A 14,318-nucleotide genomic window follows, 5' to 3' on the forward strand; every position below is an offset into this window, starting at 1 on the left:
CAATGGAATTAAAGTAATTGGGTTACAATTCAATACTCTCTCAAAACACACCCGCGAAGAGTTACTCACGCACACAAAATCTCTACTGCAAAATAATTGTGCACATTTCAAAAGACAAAATATTGAAATCGTTTAATGGTATGTGAGAATCTGGAAGATTCCTTCAGATTCTGTATGTTCTATTTTGAACTCATTGTACATCCCAAATTGCACTCTATTCTCTATATAGTGCACTACTTTGCCCCTGTTCAAAAGTATTGTCCTATAACGGGAATAGTATGCCATTTCGGGCAGACCAAATGTCAATCACTGTCGCTGGCAACTCCATTCATGTTTTCTCCTGTCCCTCAAGGACACATTCAGTACATTCTCATGTTACTGGTGATAAGGCTCAGCTGAAGCAGTCCATACTGGCTTTGGCCCTCTTAATTTCATGGAGGAAGTTGTAAAACTGGGGGAGGGTCAACTCTGAAGAAAGAACAAAAAAAAACAGACCAAATCTGTCAATGACACCAAGAACAATAGGCAAAGTGAACCAATGACATGTTGACTAGGAGATAGTGCAGCCAGAGTAAGAGACTCACCCACGTAGACATTTTCAGTTGAGTTCCCCTTTCTGATGACCAACTTAAGCTAGAAGAGACGTAGAGATATTTTCAAATAGTGTAGAACACTGCAATGTGCCAATTTCCTCGAAATTATGAACATGGACAGATTCTGTATAGTGTGCTAGTCAGGGTTACTAGTCACATGTCCAAAATTGTAATTGGTAACAACTTTTGGATTACCCAAACTCAGTAACGTAATCTGATTACTTTCCCTCTAAGAGGCATTAGAAGAGGACAAATTAATATTACCAATTGAATGACATACACTACCGTTCAAAAGTTTGGGGTCACTTAGAAAGGTCCTTGTTTTTGAAAGAAAAGCTTTTTTTTTGTCCATTAAAATAACATCAAATTGATCAGAAATAGAGTGTAGACATTGTTAATGTTGTAAATGACTATTATACCTGTAAACGGCAGATTTTTTATGGAATATCTACATAGGCGTTCAGAGGCCCATTATCAGCAACCATCCCTCCTGTGTTCCAATGGCACGTTGTGTTAGCTAATCCAAGTTTATAATTTTAAAAGGCTAATTGATCATTAGAAAACCCATTTGCAATTATGTTAGAAGAAGAAGCAATAAAACTGACCTTCTTTAGACTAATTGAGTATCTGGAGCATCAGCATTTGGGTTCGATTACAGGCTCAAAATGGCCTGTAAGGGTTTTTCTTCAAGTTGGATAATCTTTGGATGTCGACAGCAGTCACACCATTAGAAGACATAGCTTGGACTGTAGCCTATTAAAATCCTGTTCCTGCTCTTTTCCCGCAATCCATCAAACGCATTGGTGTGTCATAGTGGTCTCTGACTAACCCTAAATGTCATTGAGAAAACAGAAAGGTGTCCGATTTTTTGTTGTTGCAACAATCCTTTCTGAATTTAAAAGTAATCATCTAATTTGATTACAATATTTTTGCTGGTAATGGATTACAGTTACTGTTTTTTGCAATCTGTTACTCCCCAGCACTGGTGCTAGTAATATGGTCATGCTATGCTCATTAAAAAAAATGTTTTTTTCACACGCATCAAATAAAACAAGTGTAGACTTTACCGTGAAGTGCTTACTTACGAGCCCTTTCCCAACTATGCAGTTAAAAAGTACAAATAAAATAGTAACAAAATAACAATAACGAGGCTATAAACAGGCTATAGCCTACAATTCTTAGGGCCTTCCTCCTTCAGAGTGTTACTTTCACTATGTGTGGACATATTTATGTCAACAAATCAAAGTGGCTGAAGCCATGGGAGAAAAACAGTACTTGGCAGGCCGCAGGAATTCTGACACATGTAGGAAAACTAACCATGAAGACTAGAGGCTAAAAGGCGAACTAAGCTTGAATTTAAAAAAAATTAAAAGCAGCAATAGTACCGTTTGTCCATCTTGAGACGCTGTAGCCAGTGACACTGCTTCAAAATAGTCTGAATTAATCTAAGATAACTCAAGAAATACAGTACCAGGCAAAAGTTTGGACACACCTACTTATTCAAGGGTTTTTCTTTATTTTTTTAAACTATTTTCTACATTGTAGAATAATAGTGAAGACATCAAAACTATGAAATAACACACATGGAATCATGTTGTAAGCAAAAAAAGTGTTAAACAAATCAAAATGTATTTTATATGAGACTCTTCAAAGTCGCCTTGATGACAGCTTTGCGTTTTTGCTGAGGAAATCTTAATCACGCAATTTTAAATCGAACTCAGATGTTTGGTGCAGTACTTCTCAAGCCTCTCTTTGAAAGACAAATACTTCATTTATGAATCCCTACTGTTGACCAATCACCGATGAAGGGACTTCGGTTTGCTTCGAGAATTTTTTTTGTATTCACGAAGAACAAAACATCACAAAATGTCATCGTAATATATGCACAAACTGTTCCAAACTTTTTTGGATGGGAAGCATGCGGACGCCTTAAGTCTGTCATCATAGCGGTCTATCACACCCTCATCAGTCTGTCAGTTAGCCCATAAAGCTGGAAATGGTATAATTCAAACTTCTTACAAAAACATGACTGTCTATCAATCTTAAAATAATCAAAGCTATGAGTTTATGGTCAAGAAGACGGTAGATACACACTGAATAGATACACACCATATTTGATAACATGGTCAATTTATACATGGATTTAATAGAAATCATGACGACAACATAAATACCTGTAGAAAGATGTTCCCAACTTTCTGAAGTTCACTCGTCCTGAAGGTCACTGTGGAGACAGACAACATTCGATCGCAATGCCTTATTGCACATTGTTCATATTGTACTTCAACAGCACTTCTAACATGCTGACTACACCGCTTGCGTCGCGTGCGCGAGCATTGTAAAACACTTTTAGAAATCTGTTATTCAATTATTGTGCCAATGAGCGTCTGCGTTGCCAAGGGCTAAAATAGAAATCATTCCTATTTCTGACGCAGATCGTGCTGCAAGTCCTGCCTCTCCCATCTCCTCATTGGTTTACAGAAGCAGGTACCCACGTGCCATCTCCTCATTGGTTATACCCACGTGGGTGACTGAAAGACGAACGAGGTCAGTGGCGGTAATGCACCTAATTTATGAAAGTTGCCAATCGCATTATAGAGTCAAGAGAAGAAAAGGCCTGGAAGGAGGAGAGATGATTAGAAAAGACTCGGTTGACCGTTTTAGGTGTGGATTAATTGTCAGAGTAGAGGACCTTGTGCATTTCAGGTAAAATAACAACTCAATGTTTATATCGCAGGACAAATTAGCTAGCAACAGCAAGCTAGCTAAATAGGACAAATTAGCTAGCAAGTGCAAGCTAGCTATCTAAATTGCCATACATATTTAATGCTTTTCGACCTGTCCCCAAATTAATATAATTGGTTCAGAGTTTGTTTTGATATTTTAACCTGCGTGTCGTGATCGCGTTTGGTGTGGGGGGACAAAATGCATGTATGCACGATGGTTCACGATGGCGAACGCGCGCAGCCGGTTTGAGTTCCGTGTAACTATCAAGAGACATGCATTTGAAAGTCAACACCATTAGTTTGGCTTCAGCCAAGGCTCCTAGATGCATGGATTATAGACATGCAAACAGGATGCCTGAGAAATATGTTGCATACGACTGCCTTCTCGTCTTGTGCACCAGAGGCACGGAATAGTCTACAATCCATGCTTCATCTAGATACGTTAGTGCCTCACATTTTAGTGCCACACATTTTCACTCACACACAGTCAACGCTGCTGTCCCACTTATATACCATTTTATTCAACTGCACGACAAAGACACTATCCACTTTATAATTGTAAATAAGACCCAAGACACTTTATATCTGTAAACAGTCATTCTTGACAGAGGATATACAGTATACATTCTGAATGTGCTAACGAGTACATAGCAGCTCTATTAGTATGTTTACTATTACTATGCAAACTACTTTCTCCAATGACTTTTGTATCTTTTGATTACTTTTGAACAGTTGATTCGATACATAACAGTCATCAGATTAATGAAAGTCACGTCACGACAGTAGTCATGGAGAGGCTGGGAATTGGGTAATTTATCTATTATACACTGAACAAAAATATAAACGCAACATGTAAAGTGTTTGTCCCATGTTTCATGAGCTGAAATAAAAGATCCCTGAAATGTTTCATACGCAAAAAAAGGTTATTTCTCTCAACGGACAAGGCCACAATCAACAGCCTGATCAACTCTATACGAAAGAGGTGTCGGACTGCATGAGGCAAATGGTGATCACAACAGATACCGACTGGTTTTCTGATTTACATTTGTTTTTTTAAAGGTGTCTGTGACCAACCGGTGCATACAGTGGGGCAAAAAAGTATTTAGTCAGCCACCAATTGTGCAAGTTCTCCCACTTAAAAAGATGAGAGAGGCCTGTAATTTTCATCATAGGTACACTTCAAATATGACAGACAAAATGAGGGGAAAAAATCCAGAAAATCACATTGTAGGATTTTTAATTAATTTATTTGCAAATTATGGTGGAAAATAAGTATTTGGTCACCTACAAACAAGCAAGATTTCTGGCTCTCACAGACCTGTAACTTCTTCTTTAAGAGGCTCCTCTGTCCTCCACTCGTTACCTGTATTAATGGCACCTGTTTGAACTTGTTATCAGTATAAAAGACACCTGTCCACAACCTCAAACAGTCACACCAGAAACAAAATTGTAGACCTGCACCAGGCTGGGAAGACTGATGAATATATTTCAATTGACTGATTTCCTTATATGAACTGTAACTAAAATCTTTGAAATTGTTGCATGTTGTATTCATAGTGTCATGTTGTCTTTGATCATGTCTTGTCCCTGTGCTTCCCTCTGCTGGTCTTATTAGGTTCTTTCTCTTTCTCTCTCTCTATCGTTCCGTTCATGCTCCCAGCTGTTTCTCATTCTCCCTACGACCTCATTTACTCTTTCACACCTGTCCCCTATTTTGCCCTCTGATTAGAGTCCCTATTTCTCCCTCTGTTTTCCGCTCCTGTCCTTGTCGGATTCTTGTTTGATGTTTGCAGTTTCTGTGTCCTTGTTCCGCCCTGTCGTGTTCTTTTGCCTTCTTCAGATGCTGCGTGTGAGCAGGTGTCTATGTCAGCTACGGCCTGTGCCTTCCTGAAGCGACCTGCAGTCTGTGGTCGCGTCTCCAGTCGTTCCTCTCTATTGACGAGAGGATTTCAGTTTCCTGTTTTGGATTACCATTGATTTATATCCAGGAGAATCATTATTTGTTTTATACTGGAATAAAGACTCTGTTACTATTACGTCGCTTTTGGGTCCTCATTCATCTGCATAACAGAAGAATCCGACCAAGATGGACCCAGCGACTACGGATTCTCTCAACACTGCCGTCAAGTTCCAGGGAGCAATGCTCGGCAGACACGAGCAGGAATTGTCTGCTGCTCGTCATGCCGTTGAGACCCTGGCCACTCAGGTCTCCGACCTGTCAGGACAGTTTCAGAGTCTTCGTCTCGTGCCACCAGCTACTTCCTGGTCTTCCGAGTCTCCGGAACCTAGGGTTAATAACCCACCATGTTACTCTGGGCAGCCCACTGAGTGTCGCTCCTTTCTCACCCAGTGTGATATTGTGTTCTCTCTCCAGCCCAACACATACTCAAGAGAGAGAGCTCGGATCGCTTACGTCATATCACTCCTTACTGGTCGGGCTCGGGAGTGGGGCACAGCTATCTGGGAGGCTAGGGCTGAGTGTTCTAACGTTTATCAGAACTTTAGAGAGGAGATGATACGGGTTTTTGATCGTTCAGTTTTTGGGAAGGAGGCTTCCAGGGCCCTGGCTTCCCTATGTCAAGGTGATCGATCCATAACGGATTACTCTATAGAGTTTCGCACTCTGGCTGCATCCAGTGACTGGAACGAGCCGGCGTTGCTCGCTCGTTTTCTGGAGGGACTCCACGCTGAGGTTAAGGATGAGATTCTCTCCCGGGAGGTTCCTTCCAGCGTGGACTCTTTGATTGCACTCGCCATCCGCATAGAACGACGGGTAGATCTTCGTCACCGAGCTCGTGAAAGAGAGCTCGCGTTAACGGTGTTTCCCCTCTCCGCATCTCAACCATCTCCTCCCACCGGCTCAGAGACTGAGCCCATGCAGCTGGGAGGTATTCGCATCTCGACTAAGGAGAGGGAACGGAGAATCACCAACCGCCTTTGCCTCTATTGCGGTTCTGCTGGACATTTTGTCATGTCATGTCCAGTAAAAGCCAGAGCTCATCAGTAAGCGGAGGGCTACTGGTGAGCGCTACTACTCAGGTCTCTCCATCAAGATCCTGTACTACCTTGTCGGTCCATCTACGCTGGACCGGTTCGGCTGCTTCCTGCAGTGCCTTGATAGACTCAGGGGCTGAGGGTTGTTTTATGGACGAAGCATGGGCTCGGAAACATGACATTCCCCTCAGACAGTTAGGGAAGCCCACGCCCATGTTCGCCTTAGATGGTAGTCTTCTCCCCAGTATCAGATGTGAGACACTACCTTTAACCCTCACAGTATCTGGTAACCACAGTGAGACCATTTCCTTTTTGATTTTTCGTTCACCTTTTACACCTGTTGTTTTGGGTCATCCCTGGCTAGTATGTCATAATCCTTCTATTAATTGGTCTAGTAATTCTATTCTATCCTGGAACGTTTCTTGTCATGTGAAGTGTTTAATGTCTGCTATCCCTCCTGTGTCTTCTGTCCCCTCTACTCAGGAGGAACCTGGTGATTTGACAGGAGTGCCGGAGGAATATCATGATCTGCGCACGGTCTTCAGTCGGTCCAGAGCCAGCTCCCTTCCTCCTCACCGGTCGTATGATTGTTGTATTGATCTCCTTCCGGGGACCACTCCCCCTCGGGGTAGACTATACTCTCTGTCGGCTCCCGAACGTAAGGCTCTCGAGGATTATCTGTCTGTTTCTCTCGACGCCGGTACCGTGGTGCCTTCTTCCTCTCCCGCCGGAGCGGGATTTTTCTTTGTTAAGAAGAAGGACGGTACTCTGCGCCCCTGCGTGGATTATCGAGGGCTGAATGACATAACGGTTAAGAATCGTTATCCGCTTCCCCTTATGTCGTCAGCCTTCGAGATTTTGCAGGGAGCCAGGTGCTTTACTAAGTTGGACCTTCGTAACGCTTACCATCTCGTACGCATCAGAGAGGGGGACGAGTGGAAAACGGCGTTTAACACTCCGTTAGGGCATTTTGAATACCGGGTTCTGCCGTTCGGTCTCGCTAATGCTCCAGCTGTCTTTCAGGCATTAGTTAATGATGTACTGAGAGACATGCTGAACATTTTTGTTTTCGTTTACCTTGACGATATCCTGATTTTTTCACCGTCACTCGAGATTCATGTTCAGCACGTTCGACGTGTACTCCAGCGCCTTTTAGAGAATTGTCTCTACGTGAAGGCTGAGAAGTGTGCCTTTCATGTCTCCTCTGTCACTTTTCTCGGTTCTGTTATTTCCGCTGAAGGCATTCAGATGGATCCCGCTAAGGTCCAGGCTGTCAGCGATTGGCCCGTCCCTAAGTCACGTGTCGAGTTGCAGCGTTTTCTCGGTTTCGCTAATTTCTATCGGCGTTTCATTCGTAATTTCGGTCAAGTGGCTGCCCCTCTCACCGCTCTGACTTCTGTCAAGACTTGCTTTAAGTGGTCCGGTTCCGCCCAGGGAGCTTTTGATCTCCTCAAGAAGCGTTTTACATCCGCTCCTATCCTTGTTACTCCTGACGTCACTAAACAATTCATTGTCGAGGTTGACGCTTCAGAGGTGGGCGTGGGAGCCATTCTGTCTCAGCGCTTCCAGTCTGACGATAAGGTCCATCCTTGCGCTTACTTTTCTCATCGCCTGTCGCCATCGGAACGCAACTATGATGTGGGTAACCGCGAACTGCTCGCCATCCGCTTAGCCATAGGCGAATGGCGACAGTGGTTGGAGGGGGCGACCGTCCCTTTTGTCGTTTGGACTGACCATAAGAACCTTGAGTACATCCGTTCGGCCAAACGACATAATGCACGTCAAGCTCGTTGGTCGTTGTTTTTCGCTCGTTTCGAGTTCGTGATTTCCTATCGTCCGGGAAATAAGAACACCAAGCCTGATGCCTTATCCCGTCTCTTTAGTTCTTCTGTGGCTTCTACCGACCCCGAGGGGATTCTCCCTGAAGGGCGTGTTGTCGGGTTGACTGTCTGGGGAATTGAGAGACAGGTAAAGCAAGCACTCACTCACACTGCGTCGCCGCGCGCTTGTCCTAGTAACCTTCTGTTCGTTCCTGTCTCTACTCGTCTGGCTGTTCTTCAGTGGGCTCACTCTGCCAAGTTAGCTGGCCACCCCGGCGTTCGGGGTACGCTTGCTTCTATTCGCCAGCGGTTTTGGTGGCCTACTCAGGAGCGGGACACGCGTCGTTTCGTGGCTGCTTGTTCGGACTGCGCGCAGACTAAGTCAGGTAACTCTCCTCCTGCCGGTCGTCTCAGACCGCTTCCCATTCCTTCTCGACCATGGTCTCACATCGCCTTAGACTTTATTACCGGTCTGCCTTCGTCTGCGGGGAAGACTGTGATTCTTACGGTTATCGATAGGTTCTCTAAGGCGGCACATTTCATTCCCCTCGCTAAGCTTCCTTCCGCTAAGGAGACGGCACAAATCATCATTGAGAATGTGTTCAGAATTCATGGCCTCCCGTTAGACGCCGTTTCAGACAGAGGTCCGCAATTCACGTCACAGTTTTGGAGGGAGTTCTGTCGTTTGATTGGTGCTTCCGTCAGTCTCTCTTCCGGGTTTCATCCCCAGTCTAACGGTCAAGCAGAAAGGGCCAATCAGTCGATTGGTCGCATTTTACGCAGCCTTTCGTTTCGAAACCCTGCGTCTTGGGCAGAACAGCTCCCCTGGGCTGAGTACGCTCACAACTCGCTTCCTTCGTCTGCTACCGGGCTGTCCCCGTTTCAGAGTAGTCTTGGCTACCAGCCTCCTCTGTTCTCGTCCCAGCTCGCCGAGTCCAGCGTTCCCTCCGCTCAGGCTTTTGTCCAACGTTGTGAGCGCACCTGGAGGAGGGTCAGGTCTGCACTTTGCCGTTACAGGGCGCAGACTGTGAGAGCCGCCAATAAACGTAGGATTAAGAGTCCTAGGTATTGTCGCGGTCAGAGAGTGTGGCTTTCCACTCGTAACCTTCCTCTTACGACAGCTTCTCGCAAGTTGACTCCGCGGTTCATTGGTCCGTTCCGTGTCTCTCAGGTCGTCAATCCTGTCGCTGTGCGACTGCTTCTTCCGCGACATCTTCGTCGCGTCCACCCTGTCTTCCATGTCTCTTGTGTCAAGCCTTTTCTTCGCGCCCCCGTTCGTCTTCCCTCCCCCCCCCCCGTCCTTGTCGAGGGCGCTCCTATTTACAAGGTACGGAAGATCATGGACATGCGTTCTCGGGGACGTGGTCACCAGTACTTAGTGGATTGGGAGGGTTACGGTCCTGAGGAGAGGAGTTGGGTTCCATCTCGGGACGTGCTGGACCGTTCGTTGATCGATGATTTCCTTCGTTGCCGCCAGGGTTCCTCCTCGAGTGCGCCAGGAGGCGCTCGGTGAGTGGGGGGGTACTGTCATGTTGTCTTTGATCATGTCTTGTCCCTGTGCTTCCCTCTGCTGGTCTTATTAGGTTCTTTCTCTTTCTCTCTCTCTATCGTTCCGTTCATGCTCCCAGCTGTTTCTCATTCTCCCTACGACCTCATTTACTCTTTCACACCTGTCCCCTATTTTGCCCTCTGATTAGAGTCCCTATTTCTCCCTCTGTTTTCCGCTCCTGTCCTTGTCGGATTCTTGTTTGATGTTTGCAGTTTCTGTGTCCTTGTTCCGCCCTGTCGTGTTCTTTTGCCTTCTTCAGATGCTGCGTGTGAGCAGGTGTCTATGTCAGCTACGGCCTGTGCCTTCCTGAAGCGACCTGCAGTCTGTGGTCGCGTCTCCAGTCGTTCCTCTCTATTGACGAGAGGATTTCAGTTTCCTGTTTTGGATTACCATTGATTTATATCCAGGAGAATCATTATTTGTTTTATACTGGAATAAAGACTCTGTTACTATTACGTCGCTTTTGGGTCCTCATTCATCTGCATAACACATAGTGCCTAATTGCATGTTGTATTTTCATAGTGCCTAATGAATATATTTCAATTGACTGATTTCCTTATATGAACTGTAACTAAAATCTTTGAAATTGTTGCATGTTGTATTCATATTTTTGTTCAGTATAAATGAGTGAAACACACATCTACATTACATGATAAGGTGGGGAGGATCACAAAAGAGTGGACCATTCGCAAGGGAACTTCTATCCTAAGGTTATTTGTCTTACCACCAAACTTCCACTCCATGTCAACCAGCTTGTTGACCATAAGAGTCTGCCCTACAGCCAGCCTGGACAACACAGGGTAGTGGCTGCTCCACTGAAAAAAAATATTCGAACAATTACATTTTTTCTCAATTCAATATCCAACATGGATGATATATTATGTAACATACCTGTTGTGAAAAATGGGCTGTCTTGGAATCATTGAATCCTATAAATTAAAAAGTTATTGTTAAAAGTTGTTTAATGACACTGTAAAGCTCAGTGCCAATATGGACTGTGGAGACTGGAGTATTTGCAGCTTTGATAGTGTACATGGGATTTATATTTTACAACATACCTAAAGCGAAAAGGTCCTCTTTGACTTGGTCTGCCGTCAGATTTTTCTTCAGGGCACCTAGATTTAAAAAAAATAAACTACAACGTGTACTTTGTCCATTTTAGGTTGCTGTAACCACATAATTAAATCGAACACATTTTACAGTGCATTCAGGAAGTATTCATACCCCTTGACTTTTTCCACATTTTGTTATGTTACAGCTTTATTCTAAAATGTATTGAATGGCATTTTCCCTCAATCTTCACACAATACCCCATAATGACAAAGTAAAAACAGGTTTTTAGAAGTGTTTAGAAATGTATAAAAAATGTTTTGTTGAAATATCACATTTAGTATTCAGACCCTTTACTCAGTACTTTTTTGAAGCACCTTTGACCATGATTACAGCCTCGATGCTACAAGCTTGGCACGCCTGCATTTGGGGAGTTTCTTCCATTCTTCTCTGCAGATCCCCTCAAGCCCTCTCAGGTTGGTTGGGAGCGTCGCTGCACAGCTATTTTCAGGTCTCTCCAAAGATGTTCGATCGGGTTCAAGTCCAGGCTCTGGCTGGGCCACTCAAGGACATTCAGAGAATTGTCCCGATTCCTTCGTTGTCTTGGCTGTGTGCTTAGGGTCGTTGTCCTGTTGGAAGGTGAACCTTAGCCCCAGTCTGAGGTCCTGAGCGCTCTGGAGCAGGTTTTCATCAAGGATCTCTCTGTACTTTGCTCTGTTCATCTTTCCCCTCGATCCTGACTAGTCTCCCAGTCTCTGCTGCTAAAAAACATCCCCACAGCATGATGCTGCCACCACCATGCGTCACCGTAGGGATGCTGCCAGGTTTCCTCCAGATGAGACGCTTGGTATTCAGGCAAAAGAGTTCAATCTTGGTTTCATCAGACCAGAGAATCTTGTTTCTCATGGTCTGAGAGTCCTTTAGGTGCCTTTTGGCAAAATCCAAGCGGGCTGTCATGTGCATTTTACTGATGAGTGGCTTCTGTCTAGCCACACCACCATCCACCATAAAGGCCTGATTGGTAGAGTGCAGCAGAGATGGTTGACCTTCTGGAAGGTTCTCCCATCTCCACAGAGGAACTCTGGAGCTCTGTCAGATGACCATCGGGTTCTTGGTCACCTCCCTGACCAAGGCCCTTCTCCCTCCATTGCTCAGTTTGGCCGGGCGGCTAGCTCTAGGAAGAGTCTTAATGGTTCCATCATTCTTCCATTCAAGAATGATGGAGGCCACTGTGTTCTTGGGGACCTTCAATGCTGCATAAATGTTTTGATACCCTTCCCCAGATCTGTGCCAAGGACACAATCCTATCTCGGAGCTCTACGGACAATTCCTTCGACCTCATGGCTTGGTTTTTGCTCCGACATGTACTGTTAACCATGGGACCTTATATAGACAGGTGTGTGCCTTTCCAAATCATGTCCAATCAATTGAATTTATCACAGGTGGACTCCAATCAAGTTGTAGAAACATCTCAAGGCTGATCAATGGAAACAGGATGCACCTGAGCTCAATGTAGAGTCTCATTTCAAAAGGTCTTAATACTTATGTAAATAAGTTATTTCAGTTTTTTATTTCATGAAAATTTGCTAAACTTTCTAAAAACCTGTTTTCGCTTTGTCATTGTGTCGTATTGTGTGTAGATTGATGAGAGAAAAATGTATTTAATCCATTTTAGAATAAGGCTGTAACGTAACAAAATGTGGAAAAAGTCAAGGGGTATGAATACTTTCCGAATGCACGGTATAGCTCTATAGTTCTAATAGTATGGACCCGAAGAAAGGCAATTTTCCTTGATATACTAATATACTAAGATAATTGCTGGACTCTTTACCATATTTTGGTTTAGGTGTATTTCATGTTGTATACACAAGTTATTTCTAAATCTCTATTTGTGAGTGCTGTCTGTCAGTCTCACCATGGGGAAGCAGCATGCAACTCTTCATAAGGTTTCTCAGAGGGCCTGCACTCATCCCATTCTCCTCTGCAAACTCACTCAGCTGCTACAAGAGCCTGTCCGTCTGCAAATACACACCACAATGAATGAAGGAAACACAGTCAAGTGGCTGTCTGTTCACACGTCCAGCACACAATTAATGATAAGATAATGTCTGTCTGGTCTCATGAGTGTGTTTACCTCTTTTGGCTCCAACAGGAAATTGAAAACAATCTCAGTCAGACGTATAAATTGCTGCAGGGAAACAGTTTAAGAATACAGAGTTTATTGGTCTATTCAGTACATTGATTCATAGTTGCCATAGATCTACTTTGTTGTCGGGTAAGATGGGCCAGACCTCATTTGAATCATGAATCAAGTGACAGTAACTAGTCATGTGACCTGGGACGTGTATAGCCTAACTACACACATTATGAAACATTGCATCATACTAAAAGCAGCATGTTTCGAAATCAGTTAGGCTTTATGTCAATTCGTAAGTACAAGCAAGCATGCAGCTAACATTTGCAGGCAACTGGGGTGTATTCATTGCGGATACCGTTCACCGTTTAAGAACCACACGGAAGCAAAGAGAAAAACGAGAGCTTCTATTGGACAAATTCAGGCAGGTCCCGCAGACGCCTCACAAGTCCTCAACTGGCAGCTTCATTAAATAGTACCCGCCAACAGTGAAGAGGCGACTCTGGGATGCTGGCCTTCTAGGCAGAGGTCCTCTGTCCAGTGTCTGTGTTCTTTTGCCCATCTTAATCTTTTCTTTTTATTGGCCAGTCTGAGATATGGCTTTTTCTTTGCAACTCTGCCTAGAAGGCCAACATCCCAGAGTCGCCTCTTCACTGACGTTGAGACTGGTGTTTTGCAGGTACTATTTAATGAACCTGCCAGTTGAGGACTTGTGAGGCGTCTGTTTCTCAAACTAGACACTCTAATGTACTTGTCCTCTTGCTCAGTTGTGCACTGGGGCCTCCCACTCCTCTTTCTACCCTGGTTAGGGCCAGTTTGCGCTGTTTTTTGAAGGGAGCAGTACACAGTTTTGTACGAGATCTTCATTTTGGCAATTTCTCGTATGGAATAGCCTTAATTTCTCAGAACAAGAATAGACTGATGAGTTTCAGAAGAAAGACCATTGTTTCTAACCATTTTGAGTCTGTAATCGAACCCACAAATGCTGATGCTCCAGATACTCAACTAGTCTAAAGAAGGACAGTTTCATTGCTTTTTTAATCAGAACAACAGTTTTCAGCTGTGCTAACATAATTGCAAAAGGGTTTTCTAAATTAGCCTTTTAAAATGATAAACTTGGATTAGCTAACACAACATGCCGTTGGAACACAGGAGTGATGGTTGCTAAAAATGGGCCTCTGTACACCTATGTAGATATTCCATTAAAAATCAGCCGTGTACAGCTACAATCGTCATTTACAACATTAACAATGTCTACACCGTATTTCTGATCAATTTGATGTTATTTTAATGGACAAAAAATATGCTTTTCTTTCAAAAACAAGGACATTTCTAAGTGACCCCAAACTTTTGAACGGTAGTGTACATGCTATGTTACCCACAGGCTGGCCAATCCTAACCAAAGCCAATCAAGAAAAGGATCATAGGCTAATGCCAACTCAATATCATCTA

General features: G+C 44.0%; 1 protein-coding gene across 1 annotated transcript; it reads right to left on the reverse strand.

Moving 5' to 3' along the window:
• Nucleotides 1–148: 148 nt before the first annotated feature.
• LOC139557977 (COMM domain-containing protein 7-like) lies at nucleotides 149–13,215 on the reverse strand. The gene is made up of 8 exons (XM_071373352.1): nucleotides 13,189–13,215; nucleotides 12,648–12,732; nucleotides 10,741–10,797; nucleotides 10,574–10,611; nucleotides 10,407–10,530; nucleotides 2,768–2,817; nucleotides 585–633; nucleotides 149–468 (listed from the first exon to the last, which is right to left on the reverse strand). Exons 1-8 carry the CDS (start codon nucleotides 13,213–13,215, stop codon nucleotides 392–394), a joined length of 507 nt encoding a protein of 168 aa, XP_071229453.1. The 3' UTR covers nucleotides 149–391.
• Between the last annotated feature and the right edge of the window lie 1,103 nt (nucleotides 13,216–14,318).

This window comes from Salvelinus alpinus, chromosome 28, assembly GCF_045679555.1.
Source record: "Salvelinus alpinus chromosome 28, SLU_Salpinus.1, whole genome shotgun sequence".
NCBI lineage: Eukaryota > Metazoa > Chordata > Actinopteri > Salmoniformes > Salmonidae > Salvelinus > Salvelinus alpinus.

Coding starts and splice junctions, on each gene's coding strand:
- LOC139557977 (XM_071373352.1), bottom strand. CDS start 13,215: ATGAATACACCCCAGTTGCCTGCAAAT. Junction 12,733..13,188: donor CACCCCAGTTGCCTGCAAAT/GTTAGCTGCATG, acceptor AGGCTCTTGTAG/CAGCTGAGTGAGTTTGCAGA. Junction 469..584: donor AACTGAAAATGTCTACGTGG/GTGAGTCTCTTA, acceptor TTCTTTCTTCAG/AGTTGACCCTCCCCCAGTTT.